The 12,457-nt window shown below is 46.3% G+C and overlaps 1 protein-coding gene across 11 annotated transcripts in view; it reads right to left on the reverse strand.

Annotated features, from left to right (window-relative positions):
- The window catches only part of KALRN (kalirin RhoGEF kinase), a 695,573-nt gene that overhangs the window by 158,485 nt on the left and 524,631 nt on the right, over positions 1 to 12,457 (reverse strand). For all 11 annotated transcript variants that reach the window (XM_032149952.2, XM_032149957.2, XM_032149956.2 and 8 more), the window contains exon 34: positions 9,336 to 9,582. In XM_032149952.2, the coding sequence (XP_032005843.1) occupies positions 9,336 to 9,582 (247 nt within the window). The remainder of the gene's footprint in view (positions 1 to 9,335; positions 9,583 to 12,457) is intronic.

A 12,457-nucleotide genomic window follows, 5' to 3' on the forward strand; every position in this document is an offset into this window, starting at 1 on the left:
ACATTTCCACCCTTGAGCCTCCCAGCAACTCTGTTTGTTACATAGGCATTTTTATCAGCTTCCTTTTGCATAAATGTGGAAGCTAAATCCAGGAAGATTAAGTGACATTCTACTCAAAATAAGTGGCTTCTCATTCCATACCCTGTCCTCTTCCCACCCCATCTGATTCCCTGAGAACTAAATTCTCTTCCGTTTTCAAAGATTTGCCAGTACCCTTTTAAGGAAAAAAACAGTAGATTACAATACATTAGGCTGGGCCATTTGGAATTGAAATTGCTGACATTCAACTTGTTTTTTTTTTTTTTTTTGAGATGGGGTCTTGCTTGGTCACCCAGACTGGAGTGCAGTGGCACAATCTAGGCTCACTGCAACCTCCGCCTCCCTTCCCACTGCAGCCCTTCCCCCACCCCCACCCCCAGCAGCTGGGACCACAGGCACATGCCACCATGCCCAGCTAATTTTTTGTATTTTTGGTAGAGATGGAGTTTCACCATGTTGCCCAGTCTGGTCTAGAACTCCTGAACCCAAGTGATCCACCTGCCTTGGCCTCCCAAAGTGCTGGGGTTAAAGATGTGAACCACTGCACCCAGTCTCAACCATTTTTTGCTACAAAAATGGAGATTTCATACACCCCAAACTAAAAAACTGGACCTCAAAATGAAGATATTTATGCTATGCCTATATGCATCAAAAATAGGATACTTTGGCTGGGCACAGTGGTTCACACCTGTAATCCCAGCACTTTGGTAGGCCAAGGCAGGCAGATTGCTTGAGCTCAGGAGTTCTAGACCAGCCTGGGCAACGTGGTGAAACCTCATCTCTACAAAAAAATACAAAAATTAGCTAGGGATGGTGGCAAGCACCTGTGATCCCAGCTACTTGCCACTGCACTCCAGCCTGGGCAATAGAGTGAGACCCTGTGTCTCCAAAATAAAAAATAAAAAAAATAATAAACACAGGATACTTTGGTTAATCCCTTTAAATTAACAAAGGTAATTACCTGATGCAGAGAGAAAAAAACAGACATTTTTAGAAGTGGAAAGGATCCTAGAGGTAATTCAGGAAGACATGAATAAAAGGTAATAAAAATGCTACTTTAGAACAAATGACAATATGAATGACTGTAGGGAATAGCTAGGAAAAAAGGCCAGCCTGTAGAGAGTCTCAGAGTGGAAGGCACTTGCCTCTAAGCTCTACGCCCAGAGAGGACAACAGATCAGGTGTCTGTGAGTGAGAAACCAGGGGATGCCCAAAGTTCAAGGGTAAGGACGGACTGTGAAGTTCTCAAATCCAAGGATGTCGGAAAGGACTATTAATCCATAAACACAAACAATCACTTTAAACAAGTCAGGATTGTTGAATTTAATTAAAAACATTTTGTTCTGCTCTAAGCGTTTAATAAAAGGATTTATGGAGAAATTGCTAGGCTTGTATAGCTTAGGAAAGAAGTGTTTAACATTTTATCTGCAAATTGTATTACTTTCTTCTAGATACAGATCAGAAGGAGAGGGAGAATAATAATTAGCACTGGTGGATTTACACTCGGGGCTCAGACGGGGGAGAATAGAAGGAGACGTGGGTAGAAAGTGTTTGGATTTCAGTGCTATATATGAGGAATATTCTAGCCCTTAGAATTGCACTAAAATCCAACAGGCTCTAGAAGTAATAAGCTCCCAGTCCCTAGAAGTGCTCAAGTAATGCTTAGCTGACCACTTGTCAAGGGCATTGTGGAAGGGGTTTCTTGTATTAGGAAAGAGAGTGAGCTAGAACACCTTTCACCTGCTTTTCAATTCTAAGACCCCAGGAGCCAAAAGAAGCCAATGTTCTGGAGTGAAATTAATCAAGAACCAGTTTTATCCAGTTATAAAAAGAGTAAGTTTCAACTCTAACTTTTTATAATTCTGAAAAATGTCAAGGAGCTCCTTTTAGACTCTCTCCATCTATGTTTAAACACACTTTTCTTCAAAAAGTATCAGTACTCAAATAAATTACATTTCTTATTCAAATGCATTATTTTTGGGTTTCAGCTATTCTTACCCAACAGTATTATAATTTTTAAAAACACCATACCACACCTTTTCATTGCAAACATAGTGTAATTCAGCTATGCTAATATAAAGGAAAATGTTGTGGGCTAGTGTGGAAACCTGTTCTCACCTTCATTGATCATACTCCCATGTATACTTTTGCTTCTATGAGGAAGTGAGTTCTGAATCTCAAATGACTACCTCACATCTAGTCAATTACAAGTACAATCTTATACAAATGAAGAGGATTGAAGGATCGTACTTCAATCCTGCAATTGAGGATTGTAGGATGAAGTAAATCAGCAAGCTGCAATTTGTAACATGTCACTTCGTACCTGAAAGGAAATGTTTAGGGAATATTCATCCTCCAATTATTTTTTTAGCCTCTCATAATGAAGCCATGTTAGGCATTATGGAATAAATGAAAAACCCAAGGGTAGGGCTCCTAATGCAGAATTATACTGAAAAGTAAGAGGAAGAGAAAGACCTTTGGAGGACTCTCCTAGTAGGCAGAGGAGCCTGAACTTTTTGGCGTTTTGGCTCCTGGCAGCAGAAAGTTCAGGGGACTTCCATCCTGCAGACAATCTGTTGGACAGGTTGGACCAGCACCAGGGGTTGGCAGGCCGCTATCAGAGTTGGACTAAGCTCAGCCTGCTGTCCAGAGTGCTCCTTGGAGTCATTCAGCTCCAGCTGAGGACATCAGAATCTTATTAGTTGGCAAAGCACCCACAGGACAAAATCTGTCTCTGATTGCTGCCACTCCACCTAGAGAGTGGGGCATTTGGGGCCAGAGGTGAGAGGGAGAGTGGGAAAGTGGGTATGTGTAACTATAATGGGGTTGATGCTCTTTAGATTCAGCTAGACTGGCTAACAAGCCAAGTCAGATGGGAGAATAAAGTGCCTGTCTCAAAGGCTTTCAGACTTGGGAGGGTGTAGAACACAGTGGTAAAGTGAGACCTTGGGAAATGGACAGGCGTGGGTTCAAATTTAGGCCCACTGCTTGTCAGCTATGTGACTTTGAGCATGCTACCTAATCTGTTTAAGACTCAGTGTCTTTATCTGTAAGATGAGGAAAATATTATTGCTATTAGCATTAAAACAACCCGGAACCTGGCCCATGGTAAAGCTCCGTAAATGTTAGGTATTTTTCTGAGTTGGTGACACACTTAACACAGGTTGACAGTATCAAACTTGCCCAGCACTCTCAGGCTGTTGATGGTAATTGCCTTCAGAGCCCAAGTTTTATCCACTGTTCTCCACCACCTTCCACAGCATGGGTAAGCTGTTCCTGAGGCCAGGTAGGTGGTAACAGCAGAAATCATCAGGAGGCCCCCAGGGACAGGACTCCTCAAGAGCAAGTCAGGGGTGCCATGGGCCACTGCCCCTCTCCTCTAGAGCATCTGCTTCTGAGGCTCACGGGGGAAGCCTTGGGCTTGGTTTCATAAGCAGAGAGGTATTTCCTTACAGCTTCTCCAGACCCTCAGCCCCAGCCAGGGAAGAAAGTGCACAGGAAAAGGAACACAGGTGTCCTGTACAGCCAGGTACAGAAGAACCTAGACTGGTTATTGGAGCCTGGGGCAGAAGTACCCAGGAACAATACGTTTTAAAAAGCCATTCTCACCATTTTTAAGTGTACAGTTCAGTGGCATTAAGTCCATTCACATTGTCATGCAACCGTCATCACCATCCGTCTCCAGAGCATTTTTCATCTTGCAAAACTGAAACTCTGTACCTAACAGGCACTAATTCCCTATTCCCTCCAGCCCCTGGCAATCATCATTCTCTCTACCTCTAAAAAGTTGACTACTCAAGGTATTTCATTTAAATGGAATCATATAGTATTTGTCCTTTTGTGTCTGGCTTATTTCACTTATCCTAATGTCCTCAAGGTTCATTCATGTTGTGGCATGTGTTAGAATTTCCTAACTTTCTAAGGCTGAAGAGTATCCCATTGTATGTATATATTCAATTCACCTGTTGCTGGACACTGGGGTTGCTTTCACCTTTTGACTGTTGTGAATAATGCTGCTATGAGCATGGGTGTACAAGTTTCTGTTTGTGTCCTTGCTTTCAATTCCTTTGGATATATACTCAGATGTTGGATTGCTAGATGATACGATAAACTTATTTTTACTTTTTTGAGGAATCCCATACTGTTTTCCATGGCAGCTGTACCATTTTGCATTCCCACCAGCAGCATACAAGGGTTCCAATTTCTCCACAGCCTCATAACACTTGTTATTTTGTGTGTGCACATTTTAAACAATAGCCATCCTTTGCAGTGACATGTTATTGTTGTTTTGATTATTATTTTTCTAGCAATAATTAGTGATGTTGAATATCTTTTCATGTACTTATCGGTCACTTGCATATCTTCTTTGGAGAAATTTCTGTTTGTCTTTTGCGCATTTTTAAATTTAGTTTTTGGTTGTTGTTGTTGAGTTGCAGGAGTTCTTTTTATAATCTGGATATTAACCCTCAACCCTTCTAATACATCTTTAAGTATCTCCTAAGCTTGACACCCTGGGGGTGCTGAGTCCACAAAGCAGTGGTTCTCAACCCTAAGGGAACATCAGAATCACCAAGTTTGTTCTTCTTCTTTTTTTTTTTTCCCCTGAGATAGGGTCTCACTCTTTTGCCCAGGCTGGAGTGCAGTGGCGTGAACACAGCTCACTATAGCCTTGAACCCTCAGGCTCAAGCAGTCCTCCCATCTCAGCCTCCTGAGTAGCTGGGACTACAGGTGCATGCCACTATGCCCAGCTAATTTTTTTCTTTTTATTTTTATTTCACAAAAGAACTTAAAAATATACTGATGTCCAGGTCCTTGGTAGCTGGAGTAATTGTTCCGGGTGGGTGTGAGGCATCAGTATTTTTAGAAACCTGCTCCAGGTGGTTTCTAAGGTGCATCCAGAGTTGGAAACCACTGCTACAAAGGCTTGCCTCTTGGGAGGTGCTGCCCTCCACCACCTGCTGCTGTGAAAGTGAGAGGGGACTGTGGAAAGGCAGGACTAGGGCTGGAGGGCCCAATCCCAGTGAGAAGCCCTAAGATGTCAGAGTGGCAGTAAAGTAGCAGGAAAGGCAGCCCCACCCCAATTCTGTCACACAGCCCCATTGTTTTTCACCAACCCCGTAATGAATGACACCAAGACATATCAGGAGGAAATAACCAACCACTGCTCCCACAGAAGGCAGAGGAGGGAAGGGCAGAGAGGAGCCCTAGCACTACCCAGAAGCCCAACAGGTGCTGGGAGCCCTGGTCTGCACCAGCTTGGCCACAGACTCCCTGTGGCTTCGGGGAGGTCACCTTGCTTTCCTGAGCCTGAGTGTTCTCCTGGAAGAGAGGAGACCGGGCTAGTGCAGTGGTTCTTAACCCTGACTGCACCTTAGATTCACCTATGGAACACTTGAAAATACTGACCCTCAGGCCCCATCCAGAGATTCTGATTCCATTTGTTCTAGGTGGGGTCTGGGCATTGTCATTTGGAAAAGCTCCCAGATGATTCTTACGTGTAGCCACCATTGAGAACCCTGTTTTAGTGGATCATCAAGAACCATCCTGCGGTTCTTTTGTCCCCATTTCCGGGGTGAGTGTCATGGCCTGAGCACTCACAAGGTGCTTAGCCATCACACATAGTCCCTGCTTCACACGGCCTGCGAGAGTGCTGACTTGGTGCTCTCTGCAAATGCTAAGAGGGCCAGTTCTCTTATGGGAATTGAAAAAGGAATTGATTCCAACCTCCTGACACCAGATGAGACCATTCTGTCCTATTCCACAAACCCCAGAGGAACATTTTATTCTCAATCTAGTTGTGCATAACTTATAAGGTAAAGCACCCACTGGAGACAAATTACTGCTGAGAGAAGAAAAGGCGGTTTGCCAGCAGGCAGCCAGCTGGAATAAGAGAAGGAACAGCTTATTGGGTCTTAGCTAAGGCCAACACTCTGGGCAGACCCCAGAGAGAGAGGGAAAGGGTTTTGATCCTGGGCCATCTGCATGACTGCACATACTTTCAAATGGGGTCTAGTTGAGGGCATAAGGAATGCTCCATGGAGAATGCAGACTTAGGTCCTTTTTTTTTTTTTTTTTTGAGACAGGGTTTTACTCTGTCACCCAGGCTGGAGCACAGTGGCGTGATCATGGTTCACGGCAGCCTCAGTCTCCTGGGATCAGGTGATCCTCCCACCTCAGCCTCCCGAGTAGCTGGGACTATATAGGTGCACGCCACCCCACCTGGCTAAGTTTTAAATTTTTTTTTTTTTTTAGAAACAGGGTTTTGCCATGTTGCCCAGGCTTGTCTCGAACTCCTGAGCCTGAGCAATCCACCTGCTTCAGCCTCCCAAAGTACTGGGATTACAGGAGTGAGCTACTGCGCCTGGCCGACTTAGGTCCTTGACTATTGGGAGTCGGGGACCTCTGTATTCAGAGCTCACATGGGTGAGAAGATAGTAAGACCTCACAGGTTGCCATTTGAAGGCTCAGCATAACTGGCCTAAGCTTGGGGAAACAGGAACCAAGCTGGAAATAAAAAGAGCCAAGGAAATGGGTGATAGGCACCGCTGGTACCTTTAAGAAGCTATGCTGGTTAGCAGAGTTAGCTGGAAAGTTCTATGACAGCCTCCCTCCCAGCTTTGTCTCTTGCCTCTATTTTCCATTCCTGGTCTTCAGCTCCTATTTTTAGTTAAATCTCCACTAATCTGTCCTATAGTAGACAGAATCCCTAGTCCTGTGCAGTTCTTACCCTGAATGCTTCCACCTCCCGCCTCAAGATCACAGATTGACTCTGACACTGCTCTCTGATTTTCCACCTTGGGTTTGCTCCTGCCAAGTTGCACATGTGGCAGCCCCAGCAGGGAGGGAGTGCACATTTTACCCAGCCTCAGGCTAGGAGGCCAGGTCTAGGTCAGGAAATCTCGTCTTCCCTTGAAGCTGAGTCCCTGTTGATGAAAACGACCCACATCTGGGGATCCAAGGAACGTTAGCCTTTTGCGGCAAATGAATTGCTGTGCTTGGTTTCGTCTCTGCAGATGCGTCTCTCAACTGGACTTGTGGGAGTGTGTAGTTATTTTGCTGGATAATCTATGGCAAATGATATAATAGCAAAAACTTATCGTGACAACTAAGGTGCATTGAATGCCAGGCACTGCTGTGTTTTGTCTCCGTTACCTCATTTTACCCTCACAATCTACCTTCTGTGTACCCTGTTCTCTTGGCTAGACTTCAAGCGGAACCAGATTCCTGAGTTTCCTTGATTTTCCTCTTGGGCCTGTAATTTCAAATTCCCACACAACTTCCCGACACAGTCCCCCCTTAGTCCTCAGAGGATGGGGGGAAAGCAGGCAATGACTAAATTGGGAGTGGAGGGCACGAGGAGAATCAGGGCGGCGGTTTTAGCTGACATTTTTCTCCTGGTGGAAAAAACCCTGGAAGGCTGGATGCAGCACAAACAATGCAGCCTGCTGTTGCCATCTAGTGGAAGAAAGGAAGTCAGGCTTTGGAGGTAGACCAGATGGCACTCCAGACACCAGAGCGTTTTAAACATGTTCTGAGTTCACAGTAACCATCAGGAAGCCTGCAGCAGGTCTCCATGCTGACCCTCATCCCCATCTTCCTCTCCTAGAAATATCTAGCACAGGTCTGCATAGAAGGCATCCCTGCTGCTGATTACCTGGCCAGTTACAAAAATAAGCCCAGAACTAAGGCCTGACTTTGGCTTCCTCAGTGTAAAATGCCTGGCTGCAAGGCCTCTGCCACTTGGACTTCACAAATCAGTGGATCTCAAACTCAAATGTGCATCAGAGCCACCTGGAGGCCTTGTTAAAACACAGACTGTTGGGACCCACCAGCTCTGGAGGAGTGGGGGTTCTGATCATTTGCGTTTCTTTCTTTTTTAAAATTAAATTAAAAAAAAAACTTTTTGAGGCAGGACCTTGCTCTGTCACCTAGTCTGGAGTGCAGTGGTGCGCATGGTTTACTGCAATCTTGTCCTCCCAGGCTCAAGTGATCCTCCTGCCCCAGCCCCCCACTGAGTAGCTGGGACTATGGGTGTGTGCCACCATGCCTGGCTAAAATTTTTTATTTTTGTAGAGCTGAGGGTCTCACTATGTTGCCCAGGCTGGTCTCAAACTCCTAGCCTCAAGCCAGCCTCCCAAAGTGTTGGGATTACAGGTGTGAGCCACTGTACTTGGCTTTTTTTTTAACTTTGATTTTTTATTTTTAGAGGTGGGGTCTTGCTCTGTCAGCCAGGTTGGAGTGCAGCGATGCAATCATAGCTCACTGCAGCCTCAAACTCCTGGGCTCAAGTGATCCTCCTGCCTCACCATGCCCTGAGTAGTTGGGACTACAAGTGAACACCACCTTGCCCAGCTAATTTTTTAATTTTTTTTTTTTGAGACAGAGTCTCGCTCTGTTGCCCAGGCTGGAGTGCAGTGGCATGATCTTGGCTTGCTGGAGCTTCATTGCAACCTCAGCCTCTCGGGTTCAAGTGATTCTCCTGCCTCAGCCTCCCAAGTAGCTGGGACTACAGGCATGTGCCACCTTGCATTTTTAAATTTTTGTAGAGACAGGGTCTCACTATGTTGCCCAGGCTGGCACCTGCATTTCTAACAGGTTCCCAGGGCATGCTGATATTACTAATCCAGAGACCACCCCTAAAGAAACACTGTCATGAGGAGTTTAGTCTCCCTGGCATGAGAAAAAGTGAGTAAACAGGCATGTGAAGGGAACACAGAGCTTACATACAATAAAAGCCAAGGCTAGAATACTTTATCTGTTGAAGGCACACAAAGGAGTCATGGACCTCAAACCCTGGCTGGGCTGAGGGCAGGATCAGATCTGACTCAGCTGTGGCTCCTCCCTGGGTGTGCCTGGTGTCTCCAGGTCAGCATGTGAGTACTTGGTGGGGGGTCAGACAGCCAGAAGTTGCTGTGGAGGGGGAGTGGGTCAGTGGAGAAAGGATGAGTCTAAGCCATATTTGGCCAAAGGTAGAATAGGACTTTTCCAAATGTAGCGTGATATGATGGGAAAACTGGAAGAGATCTTAGAGGTTACTTAATTCAACCTTCATTTCTAAGATGAAACTGACTTGGGAAGGCTAAATGACTTTCCCAAAGTCACACACAGTTACTCAGGAGCTCTTCCTCTCCAAGTTCCCAACCCATTCACTTCACAGTCAGGTCCCAAAGAAACCCCACAGGGTAAAAACGGGTCCGTGAGACAGGTCACTTCCATGGTGGTCTTCAGCTAGAGTCAGGCCAGCGCTCGTGGCCTCCTTGGTCTGTGCCTCCCGCCCCCCGCTCTGTTCTCCTACCTTTCACCAAGGGGAAGAAGCAGTCCATCTCCACGCTGCTTCGGGAGTGTGAGATGCACAGGGCGCTGCTGGGGACCAGACCCTCCAAGGGCGGGCTCCGTTCTGTCGTACGGACCAGACACCAACCGGGCCGCTCGCTGGGCCGCTCCAGCAGCTCCACCGTCTGCCCCACCTGGATGGTCAGCTCGCTGCTGTGGCCTGCGCTGAAGTCCTGGAGGACCACCGTCAGCTCACATCCGCCAGAGAGCTTTGGAGGGTGGTGGTGGAGGGAGTAGAACAGGAGGGCATGGAGGAAGCGGGGAGAAATATGGGAGAGGGTTGGTGAGAGGGGACGAAGGATGTGTGAGAGCAGAGGTAAGGAGGAACAGAAGGGGAATAAAGGGGAAAAATGGTGTTTAGGGCGGAGAGATGGCAGAAGATGAAAAGGAGAGTTGAGAACAGGAAAGAAAACAAGAAAAAAATGTAATTAGCACAGTGCTATTTAATCACTCAGGCTTTCTAGCTGTAGCCATGGTCTGAAGCCTGCCCAGAACCAGGGCTTTGATTCTAATTCCTCTTGCTTCATTAGAGCTCATTATTCCTTTGTCAAGCTTCAGCTAATTGTGCCGTTAAACCCCTTCCCTGTATGACCCTTTACTCCTTCCAAGGGTTCTACCCTGTGCCCTGTCCCTGCCCTGACTACCACCCTCAGACTCCTATTGTATGGGCATCTATTCTAAGTCACCCCTCCCACTAGATTCTCACTAGGTGATAGGGAATGATGGAAGAGACAACCTTCCTTCCTTCTAACCCCTGCAACACCTCCCATCCCCACCCCTTACTGGAGCCATCAGCCTAAAATCGAGGCTACGAGGACTACAAAAAGAATGGAGCTTCAATTCAAAGGCAGAAGTAAAGCAATGTCTGTGTGGGAGGGGAACAGCCTCAAAGGCTCAGGCACTGGGGACCAGGAGGAAGAATCAGAAGGAAAGATGGGCCACTTCTTTTACATACGCCCAGCCCTCATGCTCCATGCTGGCTTGGCTCCACTCTGGCATTTTCCTACTTCACTGATCCTGGGGCAGAACCAATAAAAGGGGTTGACAGGAACAACCCCTACTGGCTGAATGCTGAGACTTCTCACTTTTTCACCTTGGGGATTTGGCCCCACTTCCCCCCCTTTCTTCTGGCTTCATATTTCCATGAGAATCCATTCGGTTATTAGTTTGTCTCATAGAACTAAGTACAGTCTCCCTCTTGGAAGAGCAGCTGCACTTAGAGGCAGAGTGACAGGTAGGGAAGGGAAGGAATGAGGAGGCTGAGGCCCAGCTTGGTAGCCTGCTATCCTCTAAAGTTCACCCCAAAAGCAGTTTGGAGGCAAAGTCCCTGCACCACCTCCAGGAATTCAACTTCAGTCTGTGCATCTCTGATTTAAGCCTTCGGGGCCCAAATTTTCTGCACCAGTGGCCATATTAATGCACTTGTCCAAATATGTTGTGTAGCCATTTCACATGCATTCTGGGAAGCTTCTGCCCAATGGCATACACAGTGAATGCCACAGTGAGTAGATAATTAATAGTCCCACCAGACCAAAAGCTCAGCATTCAGGACTGTGAGAAATTTCCACTAAACGGACTTCGATGTCAGAGGGGGCTTGAAAAGGTTAAAATAATGCATCAGACTGATGTTGGCAATATGCATCACCACAAGTTACAGGGCAGGGAGTCTGTGCTAACCACGTCCCCATAGGACTGTCATTGGGATCAAATCAGGAAATCTGCAGGACAGAAGGTAGAAGGTGGAAGGAGACAGAAGAAAATATTTTTCCATTTAACTCTCCTGGTCCCATTAAATGCAGTCTTCACTCCCCCACTCTCCTGGTGCTATCCTCCTTAAAAACATCATATAGAGAAGGATTTTGTGGGATGGAGACACCTCAAATCTCTAGAGTACTTTTACAGTTAGCAAAATACCTTTACATTAATTATTCAGTTGGTCCTCACAATAACCAGGTGGTACTATCATCTCCATCTCATACATCAGGAAATTCAAGCTCAGAAATGTCAGTATCAGTGGTTGGGCATTGAGTATACATAAAAATCATGTAGAGAGCTAATAAAATGGAGATTCTCTAGCAGTTCCTTCTCTTGCTCCACCCCTCAATCACACATCATGATTCAGTAGGCCTGGGTTAGGGCCTGGGAATACCTTCCACTGCCCCTAGACAGGGTCTCATTCTGAAACCCAGGCTGGAATGCAGTGGTGCAATCTTGGCTCACTGCAGCCTCTACCTCTCTGGCTCAAGCGATCCTCCCACCTCAGCCTGCTGAGTAGCTGGGACCACAGGTGTGTACCACCACACCCAGCTAATTTTTTTTTTTTTTTTTTTTTTTTTTAGAGACATGGTCTCACTATGTTTGTCTTGAACTCCTGGGCTCAACTGATCCTCCTGCTTCAGTCTCTCAAAGTGCTGGGATTCAGATCCCAAAGTGCTCTGTAAGAAATACATTTCATATTTTGACCAGGGAACACTACATGTGAATAGATATATCACTGAAACACAAGCTCCACTCTGACATTCTATTTTATGTTTTTCTCGATTGCTGTTGACATCCCACTAATTTGATTCCACCTCACTAATGGACTCTGTAGAATGCCGGCGTAGATGACTGAAATTCTTTCTAACTGAGAGACTCTCTATCACTGAGCTTCTGCATCTCAGTGGAGCTGCTCCTCTTTGACAATGCCAGGGGCTCAGGGTTGCTTCTTGAGGCCAAGCTCACACATAGCTGGGGATGCAACTTGCAGCCCTTTCAGGGCAACATAGTTGAGTCCAGGGATGAGTGTAGTCCTTTTGCAGACTGTTACAGCAGAAGGGGCCTGAAGCTCTAGTTGCAAACAGCCCAGCATGGCACCCAGATACAAGACCCACTTCCTTCTAGGGTGGGTTACAATCAGACCCATGGGCTGGACGGGAGAGGATAAAAAACCAGGCTTGTGTCTCTCTACAATTCGAGACACAGTTCCTGGCGAGAAGCCTAGATACACCACTAGATGGCGGTGTTTGCCTCCCGTAGGCTGCCTAGTCCAAACAAAGGAAGAAGTGGAAACAAGATCAATGGGTAATTTCTTCCATGCTCGCA

Source organism: Hylobates moloch, unplaced genomic scaffold (genome assembly GCF_009828535.3).
Source record: "Hylobates moloch isolate HMO894 unplaced genomic scaffold, HMol_V3 SCAFFOLD_4, whole genome shotgun sequence".
NCBI lineage: Eukaryota > Metazoa > Chordata > Mammalia > Primates > Hylobatidae > Hylobates > Hylobates moloch.